This window comes from Penicillium concentricum (genome assembly GCF_028827145.1).
Source record: "Penicillium concentricum strain IBT 3081 chromosome Unknown utg000003l_segment0_segment0, whole genome shotgun sequence".
NCBI lineage: Eukaryota > Fungi > Ascomycota > Eurotiomycetes > Eurotiales > Aspergillaceae > Penicillium > Penicillium concentricum.
In genome coordinates this window covers 2,082,199-2,095,278 of record NW_026622756.1, presented here as the reverse complement: position 1 = coordinate 2,095,278, position 13,080 = coordinate 2,082,199, and the positions used below count along the sequence as shown (strand labels likewise).

At 46.9% G+C, this 13,080-nt stretch overlaps 6 protein-coding genes across 6 annotated transcripts; 2 read left to right on the top strand and 4 right to left on the bottom strand.

Moving 5' to 3' along the window:
- Positions 1–189: 189 nt before the first annotated feature.
- On the bottom strand, positions 190–1,230 carry N7517_008628 (uncharacterized protein; the record flags this gene model as incomplete). The annotated part of the gene is made up of 4 exons (XM_056726358.1): positions 190–434; positions 506–930; positions 996–1,068; positions 1,119–1,230. The coding sequence occupies 4 exons, from the start codon at positions 1,228–1,230 to the stop codon at positions 190–192; spliced, it is 855 nt and encodes a 284-aa protein (XP_056577209.1).
- A 580-nt stretch (positions 1,231–1,810) lies between these two features.
- N7517_008627 (uncharacterized protein) lies at positions 1,811–3,596 on the top strand (the record flags this gene model as incomplete). Its single annotated transcript, XM_056726357.1, has 4 exons — positions 1,811–2,052; positions 2,120–2,648; positions 2,704–3,391; positions 3,442–3,596. 4 exons carry the CDS (start codon positions 1,811–1,813, stop codon positions 3,594–3,596), a joined length of 1,614 nt encoding a protein of 537 aa, XP_056577208.1.
- A 1,027-nt stretch (positions 3,597–4,623) lies between these two features.
- N7517_008626 (15-hydroxyprostaglandin dehydrogenase (NAD(+))) lies at positions 4,624–5,454 on the bottom strand (the record flags this gene model as incomplete). The annotated part of the gene is made up of 1 exon (XM_056726356.1): positions 4,624–5,454. One exon carries the CDS (start codon positions 5,452–5,454, stop codon positions 4,624–4,626), a length of 831 nt encoding a protein of 276 aa, XP_056577207.1.
- Positions 5,455–5,833: 379 nt separating this feature from the next.
- Positions 5,834–7,936, top strand: N7517_008625 (FAD-binding oxidoreductase; the record flags this gene model as incomplete). Its single annotated transcript, XM_056726355.1, has 6 exons — positions 5,834–6,093; positions 6,154–6,164; positions 6,224–6,379; positions 6,441–6,825; positions 6,881–6,965; positions 7,019–7,936. The coding sequence occupies 6 exons, from the start codon at positions 5,834–5,836 to the stop codon at positions 7,934–7,936; spliced, it is 1,815 nt and encodes a 604-aa protein (XP_056577206.1).
- A 1,260-nt stretch (positions 7,937–9,196) lies between these two features.
- Positions 9,197–10,460, bottom strand: N7517_008624 (uncharacterized protein; the record flags this gene model as incomplete). The annotated part of the gene is made up of 4 exons (XM_056726354.1): positions 9,197–9,681; positions 9,923–10,042; positions 10,110–10,246; positions 10,327–10,460. 4 exons carry the CDS (start codon positions 10,458–10,460, stop codon positions 9,197–9,199), a joined length of 876 nt encoding a protein of 291 aa, XP_056577205.1.
- A 1,945-nt stretch (positions 10,461–12,405) lies between these two features.
- On the bottom strand, positions 12,406–12,837 carry N7517_008623 (uncharacterized protein; the record flags this gene model as incomplete). The annotated part of the gene is made up of 1 exon (XM_056726353.1): positions 12,406–12,837. The coding sequence occupies one exon, from the start codon at positions 12,835–12,837 to the stop codon at positions 12,406–12,408; it is 432 nt and encodes a 143-aa protein (XP_056577204.1).
- Positions 12,838–13,080: the final 243 nt, after the last annotated feature.

Sequence of the window (13,080 nt, the reverse complement as noted above, 5' to 3'; positions counted from 1 at the left end):
TAGCTGGTGAAATTAGACATGCCATAGAAGTAGTCAAACGAAACGCTAGTAGAAACGGCACTCTGGAATATAATAAAAGCAATTACAAAACAGCAAGGGTTTTATATGGCGCTGGCATCAATAAAGCTCTGTAGATGGAAAATGGGTGTATTTAGGGCTAGTTTTAGGTACATCTATCTTTGACATGAGTCAAGTTGGCAATCTTCGCTGTCCCTCTGCAATATCACTGCTCAACTGCTCCCCCATCCACAATGGTTGCGTCTCCATCAGCGTGTCTTCCAAATCTATGATTCTATGACCAGCCACAAAGAAGGCCTTGCCGTTAATCTCAGGTTGTAGAATTGGTAGGAGAAGAGCATGAGCAACTCCCCAGGGCTGGTTGGCGGGGAGATTACCCCACAAAGTAACCAGCGAGGGAGGGACCATATTCGTAACTAGAGGAGTGAAAATTAGAGCTGCTCTTCACCCGTGCCTCTATCACCTTCCGAGATTGGAAAGTTCTTACTGGTCATCCATGGTGCCACAACATTGATGGTGATGTTTTGCCTGATAAGTTGAGACCTCAATCCACGCATAAGGCCCAGTACACCCGTCTTCGCCGCAGAGTATAGGTACAGTGGAGGGGTGTCGAGGTAACTGGCTGCGCTTGCTGTCAAGACAATCTGGCACTTTGTCTCCGGCCACTTGCTGAAGAAGTGCACAGCACTTTTGACTGTGTAGATTGCACCAACTAAATTCACATTGATACTCCCTAAATTGGGCGGAAGGAGCCTGCCATTTCCGTCAAGATCTTCTGCGAGTAGGTCTTCTTTATTCATTCCCGCGTTTGCAAGAACAGAGTGGATTATGCCGAACTCCTTGACCCCTGCTTCAAAAAGCGATAGAACATCATCCCATTTAGATATATCAGTTTTACGAAACAAGACCGGTCTGTCAGGGAGGGTGTTAGATGGGATGAGCTTTTAGTGCGCAGCATAGTGGATCGGCGGTGGTACCCTTGGAGTTCGTTCACAAGCCTGTCCCCTTCCTGCACGTCCAAGTCCCCTAATATAAGATTTGCGCCATGGCCTATGTGCTTGTGTTAGTAGGAATATCAATTAAACTTTGGATTTCTCTACCATTTGCAATCTGAGCTGCCGCTCGTCCAATTCCACTGGCTGCGCCAGTGATCAGGATAGTCCGACCACGCAGGTTCTGGAGCTGCTCTTTGTCAAAAGAATAAACAGACATGCCTTGTTAATCGATTGAATCAACTAAATCTACCAGCTTTCTCTAGCTGTTTATATACTTGTGGTGGGGATGAAAGCCACATTGAGTTGCACTGATGAAAGCATCTCAAATAACCCCCACATTGTACCCCACGACCTATTTTCAAGGTACGGGTTGGAGAAGGTGGGGGAGGTGGTATGCAACAGTTTGGTATTCAGACAAGGCTTAGCGAATCACAGAGTTCAGAATTTGTGCATGTACCCCGGATTATTTGACTGGGTACCCCAGTAGAACCTAATAAGTTGAGCTTATTACCCCACAGATGTGTCAACATCCACTATCGTACTTGGGACAATCCAATCCTCCGCCTGGCTGAAACCTTACGTCTGCACATGACCAATGAGACCTTGAGTCCTTAGAGTTAGATGTATTGGTAATCGAAGAGAAAACCGGCCTGTCGATATTACGCGACGCCCCTTGGCCGGTTGAATTACTATATATATACACATACAGGGTCAATAATCCCCCTCAAGTGTATCCAGGTCTACAGCACCTACATCTCCCGATTTTCGAACCAATCACACCTTCCTGAACTGTTATAATGGCTTGGGGAATATTTGAAACTAGGTATCGACAGCAGGTGCCGGGGACTGTCTTGCTAAGCGATTCCAATGGTGACCACACTGTCTTTCACAACGTTAAGACAACCAAACATCACGGCAAAACAATCATTCTAGTGCCACAGCCTTCGGACGACCAAAACGATCCTTTGAATTGGCCGCTTTGGGTGCGAGATCTGATCGCGCTTCTTTACGGCTACTGCACGCTGCTTATTGTCGGAGGGTACGTCTTCGCCTGAGGGGCAAATCATTGTTGGAGCTTGGCTGAATGTTCACTTCCTATCATACAGTATTGGACCGATCCTGTCGTCTCTGGCGCTAGAACTATCGCTTCTCTTCGACGTCTCGTTCACTAAAGTCTCTCTTCTGACGGGCTATAGTCTTTGCGCCACTGGGGCTTCTGGTATCTTCATCTCAGCCGTCGCCAACAAGTATGGCAAACGCTTGATCTTTCTATTTTCGTTGGCTTGCGCCCTTGGTGGCACTATCTGGGGAGGATATGCCACCTCTTACGACTCGCTCCTTGGCGCTCGTATCCTCCAAGGTCTATCGGTTGCCGTGTTTGAATCCGTCGTATTTTCAATTATAGGGGATCTCTACTACGTTCATGAGCGCGGCATCCGTGTCGCTGTTATGACAACCTGCATCGTCGGTATATCCAATCTTCCGCCCGTTCTTGCTGGGAAGATTGCAATGAGTCTTGGATGGCGGTGGGTATTTTGGCTACTGGCTGTCTTTCTTGGGATTGGTCTGGTGTTGGCTCTTCTCTTTGGATGGGAGACAGCTTACGTCCGCAACACGATCCATAACACAGAAGACGTAGGTTGCTACAGACGTTGAGCCTTCCTTCAATGACCTTTCTGACCTATCTTAGAATTTGGATAACAAACATGCGACAGCAGCAGATGCAGTCCAGGTCGAGGACGCCAGAGAGGCTTTCGACACTATTACTCGTCATACCGGCTCTTTACTTCCTCGAAAATCGATTGTGCGACTATTAACTCCCTGGTCTGGCGAGTACACATCGAAATCTCTCTGGTGGCTCCTTATTGAACCATTCATTGTCCTTTCCAACCCGGCCGTCATTTGGGCCGTCCTCTTGATATCCTTCCCCACTTTGTGGCTTGTCGCTATCAACCTCCTGATTGCTCAGATCTTTTCTGCTCCCCCTTATCTGCTCGATACTGTGGAGCTTGGCTATATGTCTGCTGGGCCCGCAGTTGGCGGCTTACTTGGGTCAATCGCGGCAGGTGCCATGTCTGACCCTATTATTGAGTGGGCATCTCGCAGGAATAAAGGCGTTTACGAGCCAGAATTTCGTTTGTTGCTCATTATTCCTGCATTTATCACATCCGCCATTGGATATCTCCCTTTTGGATATCTCGCCGAGGCGGGCAAAGGCCCTGTTATAATGTCAACCTTATGGGGAGTCAGTGCGGCAAGTCTCCAATTCATCATGACCGCTGTCGGGACATACATTGTTGACTCCTACCGCGACATAAACATTGAAGCTTTCATTGCGACCATGGTCATCAAGAACTTTCTATTTTTTGGGTTCTCATGTACGTTATCCAAATCGCTAATCCTTCGAGTTCAATTCTAACTACCACAGTCTTCCTTAATACATGGATTGTCGAATGGGGTCCAGCCAGGATGTTCTATTGCATAGGCGGTATACAGGCTGCATTATGCCTCACAACCGTTCCTATGTGGAGTTTTGGAAAGCTCGTGCGGGCATGGTGGTACAGTTCGGAGGATGGAATTTAGGTTATATAGGAGCACGACATTGTGGCTAGATACCTAGCGTCAAAAGGAATATGTACCTTTAAATGCCCGGGCCCAAAATACACAAATCAGAGACCAGCTAGTCGCTGTGAAAGTATTTCACCAGCTGATAATAGTCCCACTCTGACCTGACATACAGTATGTGTTGTGGCTGTATCAATACCATCAATACCTTCTCACTTATTTTTTGACTTGGAAAGTGAGCAGTCGTCAGAATTTTGGCTTCGAACCAAATTATAGAGTCATTGATCTAAGCACCCAAAGTGCACCACTCTATGTGTCCTTTATGCAGACCACGGGCAACATTCAATTTCAGGACAATATGCGTCCTGGGGATGGCTTTGCGCATGTTTGAGTGGCTAGAGTTCATGTCAGTCTCCTTGTCTAGATTATCTCGGTGTTCTGGATAGGCTCATACTGGTGATACTCTAAGAAACAGGAAAATGAGGGCGCGTGATGATGTTGGGCTGCCATTCAATATTCACTGACGTCAAGGGCCAATCCCAAGTCGCGCGGAATGTGAATGCGAGTATCACTGGACAGCTGGCAGAGGGTGCATCTCACCGGGCTTAGCCGGGGCCTGATGACATTGGCGTATACGATGGAGATGTTAAATCATAGAGAATATATCAGGAATGGCCTGTATAGCTATAGAGATACAGTGCATTTACTAGCATTTAGAGCAACGAAATGAAAAGGTGAAATCAAAAGAAGAAACGAGCAATTTTCATTGCGGCTCTGAGCTGCTGGGATCCCGGGGGGGGGGGTTAAAATACCCTCGTGAAGACCTGTGACCCAGACGTTACATATTCGAGGTGATTTATCGAAGCAGATGATGCATGCTGTGTTGTCTAGCTAGCTACTATATACGAAGATTGATCTCTCGGGAGCATGACCAGAACTTGCCCTCCTGTTTGTCCACAACAACGAAATTCAGGTTGGTTCTGACGAAAGATGAAGATTCGCTGCGGCCTTCTTCTCCTTAGTCGCATGCCTGATAATCAAGACATCACAACGTATCCGTCCTATAAGCTTCTTCCCAGAAGGTAGCTGATTCTTCTCCCAACCAGCGTTGACTTTCGTTCGGGTAGTCGGGTTTGGTGCGGAAATACAGCTGATCCAAACTGAGTTCAACGATCTGCCCGTAGATGGTGTTGTCTCCGAGAAAGGTATCATATGTTTTGATAACAGTCGACATTGGAGTGATATGCTCCTTTGGAAAGCGATCTAGCATCTCTTTCGGACATAGAGCAGTCGGTACAAATGCTGGGCAAATGGCATTTACCTGGATATTCTGCCTGTGGAGGACCGGTCCCAGTGCCCTAGCAAGCCCGACCAGTGCATGCTTAGAGGCTGTGTATATGGGATTTGTTTCCATAGGATATAGCCCTGCGCATGACGAAGTAATGATGACTTTCCCGCCAATATTTTTGTTTTGCAGGGCGTAGTGTTTGAAGAGCCAAATCCCCTGTATGACCGCGTTGAGGTTCACATCCAAAGTTTTGAGATTCAGGGGCAGCGGCAAGCCATTTTCGTCATAATAGTATTCATTTCGTTGGAGAAATTGGGCCTCAGCAATCCCGGCATTCGCGGCGAAAAGATCTAGCCTCTTGCCTCCCCACGAGAAGGCCTCTCTGAATAAGTTTGCTTGTTGCGAGTACGAAGTGACATCCGTGTGGCAAAAGAGCACTTGGTCTCCAAGCTCGGTTGCAAGCCTCCGTCCGGTTTTTTCATCAATATCGGCCATGGCGACTCGCCATCCTTTTGTAACCAGGTGTTTCGTCACAGCAAGTCCCATGCCCGACGACGCGCCGGTGATGACGGCAACTGGATCAGACATTTTAAGAGATGTGAAGACCTTGAAAGCCGAGGTCTTCTCAATAGCAGGTACCTTGATTATGAGGTATGGCCTTCAACAGATGACGGTGATACAAGTAAGTGGTGGTGAATGTGGGGTGTAGATAGCCATCTGGCTGACCAAGACGAGATACCCCACCTCTGCGCCCCAGAATTGTGTGCATTCTTGATACGTGGGGTATGGGGTAATTTCAAGGGCAATGAACATTTAATCTGTAAGCGAGCTAGGTCTGGAAGAATGGGGTTAAGTATGGGGAACTTTTGTCCCTCCATTTCGGAAGCTTGAATATATATAACGGCCATCCATCAATTCGGATTTGTTATAGGTGTCGTCAATCTTACGAGCTCAAACGATTTAGATCATGTCATCCGATAGCCCAAGTTCCATTCCCACGCTTGAAGAGAAGCACAATGGGGTACCAGCGCGCCTGTTACATAAAGCGCATCGCGCAAAAGGCCTCATACAAGACATTGCGACCAAGCGGCCCCGGCCTAGAAGATGCTTGCCCGTGATACCACAAGGAATCGAGCGATCGCGGTTTTTCTTCGCTATTGATGAACTATCAAGCCAGTTGGGCAATGAAAACGTCGAAGTCAATGATAAACCTCTTGATGATGGCTGGTAAGATACCTATACTCTAGACAAGATAATCTATAAGCAGAATACTAAAACATTAGACAGGTACATGGAGCGTAAGTGACGGTTCCTGTAAAGGCATCGATCATACTTTAACTGACACCGTTTGAATTAGCTCCAAATACACATGACGGAATGGCTATCACAGACGAGGAAGAACTAGTCGCTTCTGCGGTGGTCTACCCGGGTAGTACGGATGATGTACAGAAAATCGTTCATTGGGCAAACAAGTATCTCATTCCTTTGCACCCCATTTCAATGGGCCGAAACTGTATGTCAACTTCGAATTCTCTCCAACGTGATAGCACCACCTAACCAGCAATTATCTATAGTTGGTTATGGCGGAGCGGCGCCACGCGTGCGTGGGGCTGTCGTGATCGACCTCGGGAAGCGCATGAACAAGATTCTCGACATCAACCCCGACGATAGCACCTGCCTGGTCGAACCAGGTGTATCCTATTACGCACTATATGAAGAAGTGCAGAGGCGTGGCTACAAGCACCTCTGGATTGACGTTCCTGACCTAGGGGGTGGCTCCGTGCTAGGGAATGCCCTTGACCATGGGGTTGGGTACACACCGTACGGAGACCATTGGGCAATGCATTCCGGCCTTGAGGTCGTCAAACCGACCGGCGAGGTGGTCCGGACCGGGATGGGCGCCCTACCAGGAAATAACACTTGGCAGGTGTTTCCTTACGGCTTTGGTCCTTTCATCGAGTACGTTTAACCCTGAAGGTTTTGCTGACCGGATTTACCTGACATACCTTTTTAGTGGCATATTCTCGCAATCAAACTACGGTATCGTGACTAAGATGGGATTTGGTTTGATGCCGAATCCAGGTGGCCACGAAAGCTTTGTGAGTTAGCTAGTAATTGCGTCACAAGTCTTGAATTAACGTTTCTACTATAGTTGTATACCTTTGAGAAAGAAGATGATTTGGAGCAACTTGTGGAAATAGTACGCCCCCTACGAATTGCTATGATCCTTGAAAATGCGGCAAACATCCGTCATGCGTTGCAAGTTCTCGCCCTATCGGGAAAACCTCGATCGGCATTTTATGGAGGGGAAGGCCCTTTCCCTCGTGAGAAAATGAACGAGTACCTGAAAAACCACCCTTATGGTGCATGTACCTGGTTATATTTCGGTACATGTTACGGACCTAAGGAAACACGCCAGCTGAAGCTTGATATCATCCACCGCCAATTTATGAAAGTTCCTGGTGCAAGACGGATTGACCCTAAGGTGTTACCACCTAGCGATTATTTCTGGTCTCGCGACAAGATTGCAAGTGGGGAGCCAGACCTAGAAGAGCTTGCTTGGGTCAACTGGAGGCCTAATGGTGGACATATTGCTTTTAGTCCCGTGGCGCCTACTCGTGGCGTCGATGCGCTGCGATTGTGGCAGATGGCCAAGAAACACTGGATTGCATCTGGGCTGGACTTTTTCCTTGACTTCGTCGTTGGATTACGCGAGCTCCATCTGATTGTGGAGTGTGTGTATGACCGGGACGACCTTAAGCAGCGCTCCACAGCACTGGAGGTAATGAGATTCCTTATTGACGAAGCTGCGCAGAAAGGGTATGGTGAATATCGTACTCATTTACTCTTGAGTGATCAAGTTGCAGGAACTTACTCCTGGAACGATAACGCGCTCATGAGATTCAACGAAAAGCTGAAGGACTGCCTGGATCCAAACGGAATCCTGGCACCAGGGCGGAGTGGCATCTGGCCCGCAAGATACAGAGGAAGGGGCTGGGAAGTCACTGGAGATAGGATATCGTCTGAGGGTAATGGAGTAACCCCCTCATCATCTACCACGAAGCTGTAACTACTTTAGCCATGCTCATATTGGTTCATTTGTCACTTTGTATCATTTCTGCTGGGTCCGCGTGGTTCCTCTTATGCTCTTTGTCCGCTACTCTGTCAATGTGATAGCCGAAAACCAGCCGAAATTTAGTTGTTGTTATTTGCTTCGTTAAAGGCACCAGTACCCTTGACCTTTAGATTAGACCTTAACAAAGCGCAGAATATCCATTCTAGTCAGGTGTAAAGAATTGAAGGGAACCTTCCATGACCTCTAAATCTTCCGGATTGTCTTAGATCATTGAGTGGAGTTGATATAGCTTACTCAGTCCGCCTATTCCAATGAGCACTCAATGAGCAAATCAGAGTGCCTAGATTATGATCAGTGAGTGGATCAGGGTGCTTATGGGATGATCAGGTGATAACTACTTAGCTAGGGGGTTCAACGTTTGGAAATCTATCACCTACCCTTGATAACCACTAGTATAGTAGACAATTGATCATAATAAAGGTGTATCCTCTTTTGTGGCAGTATAATGAATATGTCATGCTTATAATAAGTTTATTGATGCGACTGGTAGACATTATATTGTAAGTGGTAGGTTTAGCATGTTTTGTAATCATGTATATATTTACCCCCAATATAGTCACATGACTATCTTGATGTATTTCGGCTCACACTTTCAATTTCACTATTTTACTTAGACTCGATAGTTCATTGCTCTTACCAAGCTCGGCTATAAATGAACACCTTGAGCAATTTCAAAGTCAATACTTGCTCCTTTAGCATCGAAGACCGTTGGAGCGTGCCAGTCGTCGTGTCCCAGACATGCACGTAAATGGTTCTATACTGTTTCGTTTCAATTGGAAATCGGCAAGAATAGATAAAGCTGTTCTACTAGAAAAATGAGCCTCAACAGCACAATGTTATATACCATCACATTTATCTGTATGTAGCATGCCGCATCTGATTTCTGCCTATTCTGGCTTCGTCTGGTGTTCCATCCAACAAACCAGGTTGCCCGCCCACTGATTGCTCACATGGATATGTTGCTCGCATAGGATGCCAAATTACGAAGAACGGATGGAAGAAGTACTGTATAGAATAAATTACTCAATGCTGGATATTCTTGTACATGAATATGGAATTGCCACTGAAGAAAATCCGCACCTCAACTTTAGTTTCCAAATACAGAGCATCCATTCAGAGCTAGTTTGTGTATAGAGAGATCTTTATGAGCATTGGGGATAGCACATTAATGAACTGACAACAGTGTTTTCGCAATCACAATAGGCCGGGCGTCTCGGACATTCGCCATACAACTTTCTCGCCTGAAATGCGATTTTCTCTCATAAGTGCGAAGGCTTCAAAAGCATCATACATTCCACGTCCACCGAGGGTCCTGACTCTGGGAAGCTGGTACCGCACTCCAATTTCCTTCAGTGTCCAATGCATAATGGATCTTAAAACTTCGGCCCCGTGGCTATCTCGCGGCTCAACGCCTCGATGGAATTTGAACTCTGGAACTCTAAATGTTTCCAGGTTGTGAACAGTCCCGGCAATAGCCATTTCGACGTGGTGGCCTGGACATTGGGCTGTAGGTGGTAACGAAAGGATGATGCTTCCCCCTTGGTCGATAACGTCCTCAAGAAGCTCCACACTCGCTCCAACACAATTAAAACCATGCTGTAGCTTTTTAGAGCCTGGAATAGCCTCTTTAATCCTCTCCACGATATTTTCATCCTTATAATCAAGGACTATATCGGCCCCTAAGGTTCTCAAGTAGTCATGTTGCTACCTAGGAGTAAGCCCAATTCCCGTCTGTCTCAAATGGGGTGCAGTACCTTTGGAGATGCTGTAACAATTATGGGATGACAACCGCTAAATTTGGCAAACTGTATTGCTTGAATACCAACCTGGCTTGACGCCCCCCACAGCAAAATGGGCACGTCGCAGCCTTTTTCCCAAGGTAGTGGAAGGGGGGCCTTATTCTGTTATACAGGCCATCACAGGCTGTGAACAAGGCCAAAGGAATTGTTGCTGCCTGGTCTTCACTAAGTTTTGATTCGTCAAAATTCCAGCAAGTTGCAGCAAGTGCCAAGAAGAACTCTTGTGAAGCTCCCCATTCAGCTATAGGCAAAATGTAAGCAGAACTATATTTTATCATTCAGGCGTACTGCTGAAGGTTCAAACGCACCTGGTCCGATCCCTCTAGCAAAGGTCAGCACTTTCTCCCCGATTTTGAATCCTTCTGTTTCCGGTCCTATCCCTATGACTTCACCAACGGCATCGAACCCCTCAACAGTATTGACTGCTCCGAAGGTTTCGGGATGCCTAACATTCAATTGTGTACAATCAGCGACTGACACTAGTAACAAGGGGTATGTGCGCAATTTGGGAAAAGATTTGCCTACTTGAAGTCTCCTGGGTTTACTGCGACGCAGATAGTCTTCAATAACAGATCACCTTTTGGAGGTTTATAATCGCCGGGGATGCTTTTAACCTCTTGCGTTGCATCAGAGTTCACCCAGATGGCCTTGTGAGGCATGATTATAAATATTTGGGTGTTTCCAGCAGGTCTAAGTACAGCGCCCTAATTGGATTTCGTGATCAAAGAATTTGTTGTGTATTATGCGCGCAATAACGTTTTATACTGGTCATTACCCCCTACTTAACCCACTTCAATGACCCCCACTTCAATGACCCCCACTTCAATGACCCCGGTTAGGCCCACATCAATTTATACAAGTCGCACTTTGATATCTAGATAATTCCATTTACTAGGAGAGACCGCTATGTAATCATTATGTTACTGTAATGGCAAAAAGTATAGGCGTGGGAGTCATATTGTTCTTAGTGTCAAAAATCCAGCGACTCATTTTATGAAAGCAAGAAGTCAACTTCAATAAATGCATGATCTTCTTACTATACGTCCATTGCAGTCAGATGTATGAACTCAAGTCCAAATACCTTTAGAAACAAAGTGGGGCGTTGTTGGTAGCATCAAAAGTGTCTGCACTGTGCGAGCAACAATGTGTAGAGCGGATTGAATTATTTTGAGGGCTGCCTGATTGTGCCTAACCTCAAGCCAGCAGAAAACTAAATTACCTCAGTTACTTTGGAACCTCAACATGCTCGACGATATTAACTGGGGTGAAGAAAATACCACAGCTTTACAGGGAGAAGAATAGAAGATTGGTCAAATGAGTGGGACTTGTGAAAGTACGGGGCTGTTGAAGCTGGGGGAGGGGGACCGCCGGTGGCGCATAGTTACGTGGGGCAGTTTAATTCTCTTCAAGTCAGCTTCGCCCAAGCATACGGTTTGTAACCCCGTCACGCTATTACTTCATTTCAGGGCTCTATTTCACCGTTGAATCTGGTCGTCCATCAGCATCATTTTGTCTCCAAACGGTGTGTCTGCCCTATATTATTGCCCAGCTATCTTATCTTCTCATCCCTTCATTCCGTTGCCCGCACTTACTGCCTGTATTCTAATTTGCATTCCGAATATTGATGACATGTTTCAGATCCTGCTTTCAATCCCGTGAGGCCCTAACCTTTCAGGGATCATGTTTGAACCCATAATTCATAGAACGGTTCCCAGACACTCTCTGAGCTATAGTATCTGGGCTGTATATTATCCCAACTCTAACTTCTTACTAAGGGGGTGGGGGTGTCAAGATAGGTAGGATACAGGGTTTTGGGAAGGGATGGGGGTTAAATTAGTGATCCCGTTCGTGTACCCCGATGCTAAACTATTCCTGTCGCTGTATGACGTTTACGGCTTTAAGTAGGAGCTTGGAGAAAATCCCCAAACTGGTATACTCCCCATATATGGAGGAGCGCCTTGGCCCGATCAGGGGCCCTTCTGCGCGCCTACCGAAATGCCCGGCTCGCAGAGAGGACCCGCGAGCGCACGATAGGAGGCATTAAGTTTATACAGATATACGATCCGAAGAACGGTTGAGCCTCGGTAAAGGTGGGAGAACAACTGTTGCTTTTCGAGGGCAACACTTCCCCGTGGGCGTTGTTTTCGCCCCGTCCGTCCTCGTCATCTATGGCCGGGGCCACGGGCGGGGAGCTATCAGATTACTTTTGGCTATTTCCATTTTAAAGGGGAATAACGGGGAAAGGATGTTGTGGATGGGAGCCTGACAGGCATATCGGGTGTGGATCTGGCAGTTGTGGTTGTGGATGAGATTGAGATGCCTCGGATAACTTACCTAACGACATAGCAAATAGTAGCTACAGGCTTGCGGAGAATATCTAGCGCATAGTCTCAAAATATAAGGTTTCATACATCAAGTGTTCAATTTAGAGAATAGGATGTATATAGTAGGCGGACGGAAATGGCGACTCTGAAAGCTATGATGCATAGGCATAGCTAATCTTCCCGCCGTGATCCCGAGTAAACCAAGTCTGTAGACACTATTCGACGAAAAGACATAGTCAGAAAGATAAGAAAGACAACCAAAAAGAATAGTTTCTCACATTCACTGGCTGGGTTGAGCCTTTTCCTCCTGTATCTCCCGTAGCACCTTCTCGGCAATACGGAATCCCTCCAGGCCAGCAGGCATGCCAACATAAATAGCCACTTGGAGTAGTGCTTCCCGAATCTCTATCTCAGTTAACCCATTATTAACACCGCCACGTACATGGACTGCTAATTCAGCACCTCGGTTGAGTGCGCACAGCATCCCGATGTTCAGCAACGATCTCTGCTTGCGATCAAGACCAGGTCGAGACCATACGGAGCCCCAGCATGCTTCGGTGACTAACTCTTGCATAGGCTTGGTGAAGGAAGAAGCGGAAGATAAGGATCGGTCCACGTAGTGCTTGCCTGCGACTTCGTACCGGATTCTTAGGCCCTCGTCGAAAAGCCGTTTATGGATGTCATCGAGAGAAGGAGGGGGTTTTTCGGCCATTGCTTTGAGTTGCTCAGTAGATGGAGGTGGACGAAAATGCAGTCTCTGCCTACAAGCTTCTGTCTACAAGGGGCGATTTGCGCCTATTATATCTCTATGTCATGGGGCATGGCGTGGAAAGCATGCTCCCACATTCAGTACCCAGTTCCCCCACATGCAAATTCCCCCACCTGCTGGGCGCACCAGAGCTTTTATATGCCGCCAACTCCAAAGGGCACACGATATTATCGCAAACCCATGAAT